We start from the raw sequence: 11876 nt of genomic DNA, 5'->3' as shown, positions 1-11876 counted from the left end.
GGGCCCGGGCTGGATTCGAACCCGCCACCTTGGGTGTATGTGGCTGGCACCTTAGCCACTTGAGCCACAGGCACCGAGCCCGCCTCGTTTTCTAAATGAAGAAGCATCTAGAAACAGCTGTAACTGGGTTTCTATCTAGATCCAGAATATGAATCCTAACTATTACTACGCTGATGTAGTTTGTCTCTATTTTTAAGGTTTTGTGCAAAAACAAAAGGAAAGAAAGTTTCGTGCAGACCTTTGTCCCCTGAAAAGTAAATAATCAGCAAAGAAATGTGGACAAGACCCCTTAGCTAGGCCTAGCCCCCGCCATCCGTGTCAGTTTCCTTTGCTTTTCTCTTTTTTTCTGTTCCTTTGAGACAAGAGTCTCACTCTGTCACCCTGGGTGGAGTGCCGTGATGTCGTCGTAGCTCACAGAAACCTCAAACTCTTGGGCTCAAGCGATCCTCTGCCTCAGCCTCCCGAGTAGCCGGGACTACAGACACCCACCATGATGCCCTGCTAATTTTTCTATTTTTAGAAGAGAGGGGGTTTCACTCTTGCTTAGGCTGGTCTCGAACTCCTGAGCTCAAGCGATCACCCCCGGAGTGCTAGGATCACGGGTGTGAGCCACCACTCCTGGCTCAGTTGCCTTTCTCTCATTTCAGATCAAGTTCCAAAGTTCTCAGGAAAGTCAGCAGGCTTTGCTGCAAGAGAAACTGCAGGAGCACGTGGCCCAGAAGATGAAGCTGAACGAGGAGAGGCTGGAGCAAGAGGAGAGGCTGAAAGCCAGAATTAGGCGGCTATTGGAAGAGAAGGAGGTAAGGGGGTCCCTGACTTTGGCTTTACCACTGGAAACTGATGAAAAGAGCCTTTTTCTGTGGGGAATGGAGGGCATGTGCTTAGATGGAGACATCTCAGTAGCTCCTTATTTGGAGCTATGGAGCTAAATGAATTAAACAGGGTGAACTAGCTCGACGCCCGTAGCACAGAGCTTACGGCACCAGCCACATACACCAAGGCTGGTGGGTTCGAACCCAGCCCAGAAAAACAGCTGGGCGTTGTGGTGGACACCTGTAGTCCCAGCTACTCGGGAGGCTGAGGCAAGAGAATCACTTAAGTCCAAGAGTTAGAGGCTGCTGTGAGCTGTGATGCCACAGCACTCTACCGAGGGCAAAATACTGAGACTGTGCCTCAAAAAAAAAAAAAAAGAAATTAAAAATAAAAATAAACAGGGTGAACCATTTGGGAGGATTTAACTTAAAGCTTGAATTTGAAAACTCACAAGAAAAAGGCAAGATTATCAAAATTTTGGGAACTGGCTCTTTATTTGTCTATTTATTTTATTTTATTTTTTTGAGACAGAGCCTCAAGCTATCCCCCTGGGTAGAGTACTGTGGCATCACAGCTCACAGCAACCTCCAACTCCTGGCTCAAGCGAGTCTCCTGCCTCAACCTCCCAAGGAGCTGGGACCACAGGCGCCTGCCACAATGCCCAGCTATTTTTTGGTTGCAGCCATCATTGTTGTTTGGCAGGCCCGGGCTGGATTCGAACCCGCCACCTTAGGTGTATGTGGCTGGCGCCTTAGCCACCTGAGCCACAGGCGCCGAGCCAGTGTCTATTTATTATTGAGATCGATTTTACAAATCTGAATCCTTGCCGCAGATCTTGGTTTATAAATGGCAGACTGTTTTGAAGTGAGTGCAGGATGGACTTCAGATTACAAATTTCAGTCTTTTACTTGCTCTTCATGCATAACCGGGAAGACAAATAGCCAAAATCACTACTTAGTCTTCCAGAAACCAGGCCAATTGTCAGGTACCTTCCATCAGCGTTTCTCAAACTCCAAGGTGCCCACATCCCCGAGTCATCTGGGGATATGATTAAGATGCAGCTTCTGACTCAGCCGGTCTGGACTGGGGCTGAATTTCTAACAAGCGCCCAGATGGCACAGGTGCTGCCACTTTACAGACCCACATTCCCTGAAAGCAAAGGCTTAGAGGAAGGTTTTCTCAAAGTTGCTTGGTAAGGAATTGTATGTTTAAGAAAATCGTGTCCAAAACCTTCTTCCCTGAAAAATAAACAACTGGTAAAGAAATGTGGAAAAGACTCCTCAGTTGGCCCCGTCTCAGATGATTTGCTAAAAACACAGATTCTTGGTTTCCCCACCCCAGACCTCTTGAATCAGAATCTCTGGAGAGGACCGGGAAGCCACATTCAATAAGATGGCTCCCATCATGGTCTAGAGTTAGACCTTCCTGATGTTCAGGGACCCATCGTAAATTTTACTACCTTCATTGCCACCATCCTAGGTCAGGGGTTCATGACTTTGGCTACACGTTGGTCATTTAGAAGATTAAAGAATACTAATGTCCTGCACCTATCCCCCACCCTGGTTCTGATCTAAGCAGGGTGAAGGTGTGACCCATGCTCTGAGATCTGTAAACACTCCAGGTGACTTCACTCTGCAGCTGCAGCTGAGAATCACTGTCATGGGTGGACGTGAGACGTCATCCTCATGGTTCCTCCTCCTCCCACCCACTTCAAGACAGTAGTCCCCAGATCCACTGAACCCCAACTCTTCCCTGGCACCTCCTTTCCTCCCCCAAGGAGGACTGGACCTGCCCCTTTGTCTTTTCCTGGCTCCACAAGGTGATTCCCAACTTAGACTGTGCGTCTGTCACACGCACCTGCTCTCCAAACCCCTCCAAGCTTCCGCTCCTTTCATTTCCATCCTCAATTTGGTGTCTAGTTACCTCAGAACATCTCTCTCCAACTCCTTCCTCTTCTCTTTGCCTCTGTCTCTGCCTTTCTGCCTTTCATGACATGAAAGATTAAAAAGGAAGAGCCATCTCACCAAAATCATGTATGATTTGCAAAAAATTAATGATAGCCATAAATCAAGGCAGGGACATTCTGAAGAGTGCTTAGAAATAGAAAAACCAGCACCTGTACCAGAAAGAACCTTAGATATCTTCAGAATCTTCACAAAACATCCCACCTCTGTCCCCTCTTCTTCTTTCTTTTTTTTTTTTTTGAGACGCAGTCTCACTCTGTCGCTCAGGATAGAGTGCTGTGGTGTCCTAGCTCACAGCAACCTCAAACTCTTGGGTTCAGGTGATTCTCCTGCCTCAAGTAGCTGGGATTACAGGCACCTGCTATCATGCTCAGCTAATTTTTCTATTCTTAGTAGAGACAGGGGTCTCACTCTTATTCAGGCTGGTCTCAAACTCCTGAGCTCAAGCAATCCACCTGCCTTGGCCTCCCCAAGTGCTAGGATTATAGGCGTGAGCCACCTCTGTCCCTTCTAATTAGCTTCTCCCTTTACCACTAGCCTTCCAGGTGACTCGTTTGGACTTTCTCCCCTGTTGGGGTCTGGTATTTCAGCCCCACCACACCTAACATTGCGTTGGACACAGGCCTGGGCTTCCCAGAACCTGTTGATGATTGGTCCTTGCACAGAGAGTTTCAATAGCTGGTTTCAAGTCCCCTTTTAAACACACAAGCCTCAGTGCACCCCACCTCCCTTGTGGAGGGAGGAAGCAATGTCAGATCCCTGCCAGACAGACTGTGACACTCAGGGGTTACCCATACTCAGACACTTGTATTGATCAGTGTGACCATGGGGCCTCCTCTGCAAGTAACTTCTGGGACTTAGTGCCAGGTACCATCTGGCTCCACTTACCCCACCCTTTCTAAAAATACACATGTCCAAGTTCATTAATTAGCCTCCTTCTCATGAATCCTGCCCAATGTGTTTGATGACTTTATTTCCATTGTTTAAAAAAAAAAACTAAACTCCTTTATCAATCTAGCATTATTTTTTATTACAAATTACTAATAGCAGCCACTTTATCTGTGTATGCACCTATGCTTTAGATCAGAGGTTAGCAAACACTTCCCATGAAAGCCCGATAGTAAATATTTTCAATTTTGTAGGCCATACTGTCTCTGTTGTGACTACTGGGTCCTGCATGTTGTTGTGCGAGTGCAGCCATAGGCAATGCACAAACAATGGGTATGGAGTGTTCCAATAAAACTTTATTTACAAAAAGCAGGCAGTGGGCCAGATTTGGTGTAAAGGTTACAGTTGGCTAACCCTTGGTTTAGAACATAAGCTTTAAAATCAAATAGGCTAGGGTTCGAATTCCTGCTTATGTGATTTTAGTAAATCAGATGGATTTCTTAATCTAAGCCTGTTTCTTCCTCTGCAAAGTAGGGACTAAATGGTTGTCATTCATTCCAGTACATAACTATCCCCATTGTACAGATAGGGAAGCTGAGGCTTTTAGCTTCTTGCTTACCCAGGGCTCTGAAACTAGGAAGGATTGATCCAGGGGTCTAATCTGGGGCTGCTTTGAGCTCCCAGGCCATGCTGCCTAGAATCTACCCAGGGGGTGTGGTGTGCCTGGCAGAGTCCACATTCCTGCCATGGTAACCACATCTACTAAACAGCGGTCATTGCCTTTAAGGGCTTGGAGGAATGCGTTACTCAAGAGAGAAACAGAGCTAAGGCAGCGTTACAGGGAGAGCAGATGAGATCCCAAGAGCTGGAGAACCGCCTAGTCCGCCAGAAGGAGGTACGCAGCTTGGGGGGACAGAGTTGGCTCCAGCCAAAATCAGGGCCCTGCAGCTAGGAAAGATCCACCCAGCACTGGCTCCAGACCCCATGCTCTGAGCTCCGGGGCTGCTGCTGCCTGCAGTCTCCCCAGGGCAGCGGCAAGGCAGGCTAACCCACACACTCCAGGCAGAGTCCACATTCCTCCCCGCCATGGTAACCATGTCTCTGAAACAGCCATCGTCATTGACTTTCAGGCTTTGGAGGAAAGCATCACTCAAGAGAAAGACAGGGTGAAGAGAGCGTTAGAGGAAGAGCAGACGAGAGCCCAACAGCTGGAGACCCGCCTCGCCTTCCAGAAGGAGGTACGCAGCCCCGGGGGGATGGAGTCAGCTGGAGCCCCCATCCAGCTTCAGGGCCTTGTGGAAGTAAGTTCTGAACCATAGAGGATGAGGATAGCGGAGTGGAGTGTTCCTAGTGTAATTTGTGCTTGGGCAGGCTCAGCTACTTTGGGAAATAAGGAGCCGGGGGGCTTAAGGAGAGAGCCCTGCGCTTATAGCCTTGACCGTCAGTTGATAAAAACGGTAAACAGCATAAAACACAGGCGTAGATAGGACTTGGGGACAGGTTGGGGCTAGTCCTCCACCAACTCCCTAAAATCATCCAGTCTCCAGCTCCAGGACTGAGGAATCTGCTACAGCCCATCCCAGTGGCCATCCCAGTGTGGATGCCTCAGGCTGGCAGAAAGTTTTTCCTTTTGGTTGAGTTGGGTCAAACTCTTTTCATTCCTAAAGGGTGTCACTCCTCCACCCACCCAGGCTTTTTCCGTGCAATAAGTTAAAGGTTTGAAAATAAAGGCACCTTTTCGCCCCAGATCCAGATGCCCTTGTTTGTCCTTCTCTGCCTCACAGGGCTGGAGCTTGGCTCTGGTCCCCTCCTCTGTCTGGCCTGCTGTACTCTCCAGAAATCACAGATTGGTAGCTCATCAGCTAGAAAGGGCCTGCAGACATGTTATATTTGGCCCTAAAGTGTTTTACTTGGAATTCATAACATTTACTTAAAAATCCTGATTTCTATCTTCTCTTGAAAAGTCAGAAAATCTGGCCCCTCATTTTGGCAAAAATGAACTGGAGTCTAGGAAGTTTGCCACAGTCCCCACCATTCCCTATTGCCCACTTCATTTTTGGTCTCTGGCTGGCCTTTATAGGTATTTGAGTTTGCAACCCATCACCCATTTTCTTCCCAAAGTATCATAACTGGAACCAAAAACTGTTCTCAAGCCAGGGCATCCTGAGGTAGGACTCTCCCCTGCCTTGTTGAAAATATGTACTTCTGCTAATGGGCCCAAACTAACTTGGGGGAAATCTCTATTTCATTACTGATTCAGGTCTAGATTGTGGATCCCCCCTCCAATCCCCAAGCCTTTTTCACACAGACTTTCATTTATCCCTTGACCCTGAGGCAAAACAGAGAAGGGTAAGTTTTGCCACCAGATGAGAGGCTCCATTCTGGCTGTGACAGATCTATCACTTCTTGAAAGGCTGTGAGGGTGGGATGTAATGTATAATGAAGTGTCTGGCCCAGAATTATGGCTGAATAAATGGTAACCGTTGTCATTGTCCCTCCTGCCACTTCTGCCTCTCTTTCTACAAGGGCACTTGTTTTTCTCCCAACCCTCACTCCTCAGAGTAAAATCCTTACCCTCTCACCACTGCAGGAGAAGTGAAGAGGCTGCCAGGCCAAGCCTGTGTAATTTGAGCTGTAAACAGTGTCACTGAGTTTACCCCTGAGTTATTTCTCCAGGGGTGATGAGGAGGAGGAGGGCCTTTGAGGAGTCACTGGAGTCAGATGCCACCAAGAGGTCAACAGGGTGAGGCTGGGGAAAGGTTTCTGAATTTAGAGATCTCGAGGTCATGGGGGACTTCAGGAGAAAGATTTAAGCGTCCTTGCGGAGAGGAGCTGCGGATGGTCACTCCAGGTCTATGAAAACGTCAGCTCGCTTCTGGCAGAACCTATCTGTGGATTCCCTCCCATCAGGGGAATCAGACAGTGCAGCCCCAGCCACAGACCTCATCCAACCTCAAGTGGTTATTTGATTTTTTTTCTTTTTATTAGATCTTCCTCCACATTATCAGATGAATCTTTAAGGACAACAGAATCAGTAGGTCATAATTTGGGTTTTGAGATTATGTTAAAGGTGAAATCTCATTACCTGCTATGACCTTGGGAGCAAAGTAGGGGACAGGACCCATGTGCTCACCATCTCTCTCCCCAGTCGCATCTGTCCCAACTGCAGAGGAGCCACCAAGAGGAAGGCCTGGCTCATGCAGAGCCAACCCTAAGCCACCAAGTCTGTTTCATAGTTTACAGGAAAATGTCCTACTTGGAACCCCACCTCAGACATTCAAAATAAATGTGACACTTCCACAGTGTCACCGCTCTGCTACCTTGTTGAGGGCTGCTGCTACAACAGCTGTGTTAGAGTTTTTAAAACTACTTCTCACTGTAAAATATACAGTAACTCAGCCGTATTATGGATTAAATACTTCTGGCCGGCTGATCTGGGGCCCTAACCATCGGTCATAATGGCAACTCTGTTCCGAGTTCCAAATACCTGACAGACGAGCTGGTGTTTAAAAGACAAGCCATTCAAACATCGTGGCGCCCCTTCTTGCAGTGACTAGGAACAGGCCAGCAATTCATTTCCTTTGGTGATTTGCCTTAGCCATTTAGCTGAGTGGCTTTTCAGCAAGTAACTTCCTCGACAACATTCCTTGATGAGGGACACCAAATGCTAACCACTCTTTCTTCCCTGCATTCTACCTGAGCATTTCTTACAAGGCTCGCTCCCTCTCTCTTCTGAAAGTTGGCACGTTGCCGCTCAATAATTCAGTATACTGGCCTCCTCTTGGAACTGGATTCTCTTTAAGAGATTTATTTCAATAATGAGAAATTTCATTATTAATGAGACTCTTCTGCCCGATCCAGTGACAAGAAGCCCGCTTCCTCTGCTCACCTCTGCCGAGGGCCTCTTGTGCCCCTTTGTCCTTGAGCCAGGTTCAGATTCTGTCCCCTCCAATGGCAAATAGCATGGCCTTGGGCCCTCACTGACTTCCAGTTCCTCAGTTTGTTCATCTGTAAAATGGGGCTATTCACAGCTCGTCATTAAACAGGGTTGTTGCTGTGAGAGTAAAAGGCTGGCCAGGGGTATAGCTGCCCCCAACATTTTATTTATTTATTTTTTAATTTTTAGTAAATTTATTTCAGGTTAATGTAAGAGTACATACAACCAAGTCAAAATATTTGCTTTTGCCCTGCTTTGCCACACCCCACAGACAAAAAGGTGTGCCAAACACCCCCATCCATGCCCATTCAGTGAAAGCACCTCCCTACCCTCTCCCCCCATTACCCCTCCACCCAAACTGAACAGAAATGAGTTTTTCTCCTATGTGAGTACGTATCAGACTGTCTGCTGGCTTCATATTAGTATAGAGGATGCTGGATACTTGCTTTTCTATTCTTGTGATACTTTACTAAGAAGAATGTGTTCAGTTCCATCCAAGATATCATCAAAGATGTGAATTCACCAGCTTCTTTTATAGCTGAATAGTATTTCATGGCGAGCATGTACCACAATTTGTTAATCCGTTCCTGGGTTGGTGGGCATTTCGGTTGGTACTGTATCTTGGCGATTGTAAATTGAGCTACGATAAACAATATAATGCAGATGTCCTTATGATAAAATGATCTTCTTCTTCTGGGTAGATGGCTAGTGATAGGATTACAGGATCAAAGGAGAGGTCTAATTTGAGATCTTTGAGGATTCTCTAGACTTCTTTCCGAAGAGGCTGTATTAGTTTGCAGTCCCACCAGCAGTGTAAAAGTGTTCCCTTCTCTCCACATCTGCTCCAGCATCTGCAGCTTTGGGACTTTGCGATGGGAGCTGATCTTACTTGCCCCCAGCATTTTTGCTGTTATCCTTATTATCATCATACCCTTAGCAGTTTCCCCCCAAACGTGCAGGCGACCAAGGCCACATTGACTTGCAGGTCTGGGAGAACAGCATGAGCCTGGAGAAAAGAAAAGCAAAGGAAGCCCTGGAGTCGGAAAAGAGGAAAGTGCAGGACCTGGAAAACCACTTAACCCAGCAGAAGGAGGTATGGGCATCAGAGGGAAAGCAGGCTGCAGCTGCAGAAACTTCCAGAAGGCTCTGCAAAACCAGATGTGCCCCCAGGAGAGTCGGGGGGGGCTGCAGGGGCTGCAGCAGCACTTCCATCTGGAGTGGCCCCTGTCTCTCTGCCACTTCCTGCCTGTGCAACCTGGGGCAGACTCCCAGTGTCCCCACATGTAAAATGGGAATGATAACAGAGGGAAGTGCTCAAGGAGGGCCCTGAGCTCTGTGGCTCAAGTCCCTGGGGAGGAGGGATGCCCTCCAGGACCCCGGGTCATAATTAGGGTGGGACCTTCAGCCAGCACCCTCCTCCTCCTCCTAGAAAGGGACTGATGTCACACCTAGCACGGCCTCACGAGAAAGCTCCCCTCCTGGCCCCTGCATCCTGGTGTCATAGACAAGAGCAGGCTCCCTGCCCTGGCCAAGGGGCAAGAGACACAAACAGCACAGTGACAGGCAGAACACAACGGGGTCACGTCACATGAGTGCTGGGGATCCAGGTCTGTAGTGGTAGATGAGACGGGCACTCATAGGCGGGACAATGTGGGGAAAGTGAGGAGGGGTGTCCAAGTGCCAGGGCAGAGCTAGGGGTGTCCACATCCACATACCCACTCATCAACCCAGGGACAGGCCCACCAGACACACCTGCTCGGGGCAGTGTGAAAGGCCAACCCTAGATGTCCAGGTCATGCCCTAAAACTAGGAGCCTGGAGGCCAGGAAGCCATCACTCAGTGACCCAAAATGGTATCTGTCCCTGGAGCTCTGTGAGTGCGGCTCCAGGGATGGTAGTGGCACAAGCATGTGTGTGCCAGCCCTCGTAGAGCATCCAGAAACAGAGCTGATGGCCCAGTGAATTGTTTGATTCAGTTCTGGTCATCCACAAATACTCACTGAAGGCCCACTGGGTGCCAGGCCCTGTTCTGGGTGCTGGGGAAACAGCAGTGAACTAGGGCAGACCAGGGTGAGGCTTCCCAGAGCTTTCGTCCTAGCTCAGGAGAGACAGACACTCAAACACAGAAATAGCTCCAAGCCACAAGCGCAAAGGGGAAGAGAAAAATGGGGTATTCTGGGTTAGAGAGTGGCCTGCAGTCAGGGAGGGCCTCTCAGAGGAGGTGACTCTGAGTGAAACCTGGAGGGGAAAAGGAGCCTGGGGGCAGAGAGGGCCACTGGGTAAAGTGGCCCAGACATAAAAGGCAGGACCTGAACTAGTAGGTCATGGGCATGTTTCAGGAATGAAGCTGAGAGGGAGGCAGAGGAAGGAGGACACACGGGCGGGCAAGGTGGGAAGGAGCCTCAGAGCACAGTAGCTAAAAGTGCTCCTTCTGAGCCCAGATCCCAGCTCTGCCCTAACACGCTGTGTGACCGTGGGCAAGCCCTTGCCCCCTCTGTGCCTTCAGCTGTAAGGGGTAGAGGCAGAACCACCCTAGAGGTTTGACAGAGGAGTCAATCCATTTGTGCTTCAGAAGACCTTACTCCAGTGAGGTCAGAGTCCAAGTGGGGTGAGGAATTCAGGGGTGCAGCAGGGTGGGGGTCTTGACAGCCTTAATTAAGCAAAGACCTTGGCAGAGGGACTATGCCAAACCCAGGAGGGAAGTACGGTCAGAGTCCAGGTGGGGTTGCAGGACCACAGACACGGAGCAAGCCTCAATAAGGGGCAGGACCCAAACTCTGGCCCCCAGAGCTTCCCTTATACATATGGTCCAGGGGTGGGGTCTTGAAGCCAGGCCCCTACCAGTGTGGCAGACTCTGTGCCAACCCAGGTAGGAACATATAAACGTGTCTCTCACCTCCAGGGACTGGGGTTTGAATCAGGAGGTTGAGAAATTCAAGGACTGGAGACTGGGGGTAGGGATGGTCAGGCCAGGGGCATAGGCGTCCATACTCCCGCACCTCCACTTCCTGGTGGCATGACCTTGGAAGGTTACCTGCCCTCGTCCTGCCTCGGTTATAGCCCCCATTTCCCTGCCTGTAAGCCAAGGATGATGGGCACATGCCGTCCAGGGGCCTGACCCATTCGGTTCTGTTTTCATTTGCAATGGCTGAGCAGTGCCCTGGCTGCGGGGCATACCAGAGGGGGGTGGTGGTCTCCTACAACAGGCAGGACTTGAACCTGCAGGGTGGGGTCTGGACTGTCTCAGGCAAAGACTTGGCAGTGGAAAAAACCACAGGGAGATGAGGCAGGGAGGGACAGGGAGCGCACTGTGCTGGGGGCGGGGAGGGGCACCGTGTACTAGATGTGAAAACATATCAGATACATCAGGAACGTCTCTTCTCCAAAGTCTCACCCTGCCCCTCAGATCAGAAACCTCCCCTCTCCCAGCACAGCATGCCCCGTGACAGTTTTCAGTTGTTTTTCTTTCTGCCCAGAAGGCTCGTTCGCTAAAGAAAATTTAGCAGATACAAACGCCTGAAAAAGAGAAAATATAAATTGCCATAATCTCAATTCCCCCCAAATAACCACCATTTACATGCCTGTACCTCTCCCTCCAATCTTTTGTCTGCGCATAGACGCATATATTTAAAATACTCCTCTTGGGAACTTCTCATTGGTGTGGGGGTGTCATTTCAAGAGTAAACTGTTATAGGTAGAGTCAACCCCACTCTGGCTGTTTATTTCCAGGAGCCTCGGCGGGTGGGTCTCTGGTTCCATCACCAGATCTATAGGGTGTATGTCCTCAGCCCCAAACTGTCCTGGACAGGACAACACACCTTAGCAGACAGGAAGAGCCTGGTTGTGTCCCCCTTTGAAGCCACAGGCACTGGGCATGCTAGGACAGGAGGAACCTCTCCGACATGTCTCTCCTGCCCCATCTCCCCAGAAGCCAGGTACTTGGTGGCCCCCACAGCTCAGTCGGCAGGGTGCTGGCAACATACCCCGAGGGTGGCAGGTTCGAACCGAGCCTGGGCCAGCTAAAACACCAATGATAACTGCAACAACAACAACAAAAAAAGCCAGGCATTGTGGTGGGCGCCAGTAGTCCCAGCTACTTGGGAGGCTGAGGCAAGAGAATTGCTTAAGCCCAAGAGTTTGAGGTTGCTATGAGCTGTGACGCCACGGCACTCTAACCAGGGCGACAGGTTGAGACTCTCTCTCAAAAAAAAAAAAAGCAACTCAGCGCCTGTGGCTCAAGTGGCTAAGGCACCAGCCACATACACCTAAGGTGGC

At 49.5% G+C, this 11876-nt stretch overlaps 1 protein-coding gene across 1 annotated transcript in view; it reads left to right on the top strand.

Annotated features, from left to right (window-relative positions):
- Positions 1-11876, top strand: part of FHAD1 (forkhead associated phosphopeptide binding domain 1) — a 119931-nt gene that overhangs the window by 71229 nt on the left and 36826 nt on the right. The window contains 4 exon segments of the mRNA XM_023509768.1: positions 648-808; positions 4453-4560; positions 4796-4903; positions 8588-8695. Of these exon segments, the coding sequence (XP_023365536.1) occupies positions 648-808; positions 4453-4560; positions 4796-4903; positions 8588-8695 (485 nt within the window).

This window comes from Otolemur garnettii, unplaced genomic scaffold (genome assembly GCF_000181295.1).
Source record: "Otolemur garnettii isolate 467f Iridium unplaced genomic scaffold, OtoGar3 scaffold00009, whole genome shotgun sequence".
In the NCBI taxonomy this organism is placed as follows: Eukaryota; Metazoa; Chordata; class Mammalia; order Primates; family Galagidae; genus Otolemur; species Otolemur garnettii.
This window is presented reverse-complemented; position numbering and strand designations above follow the sequence as displayed.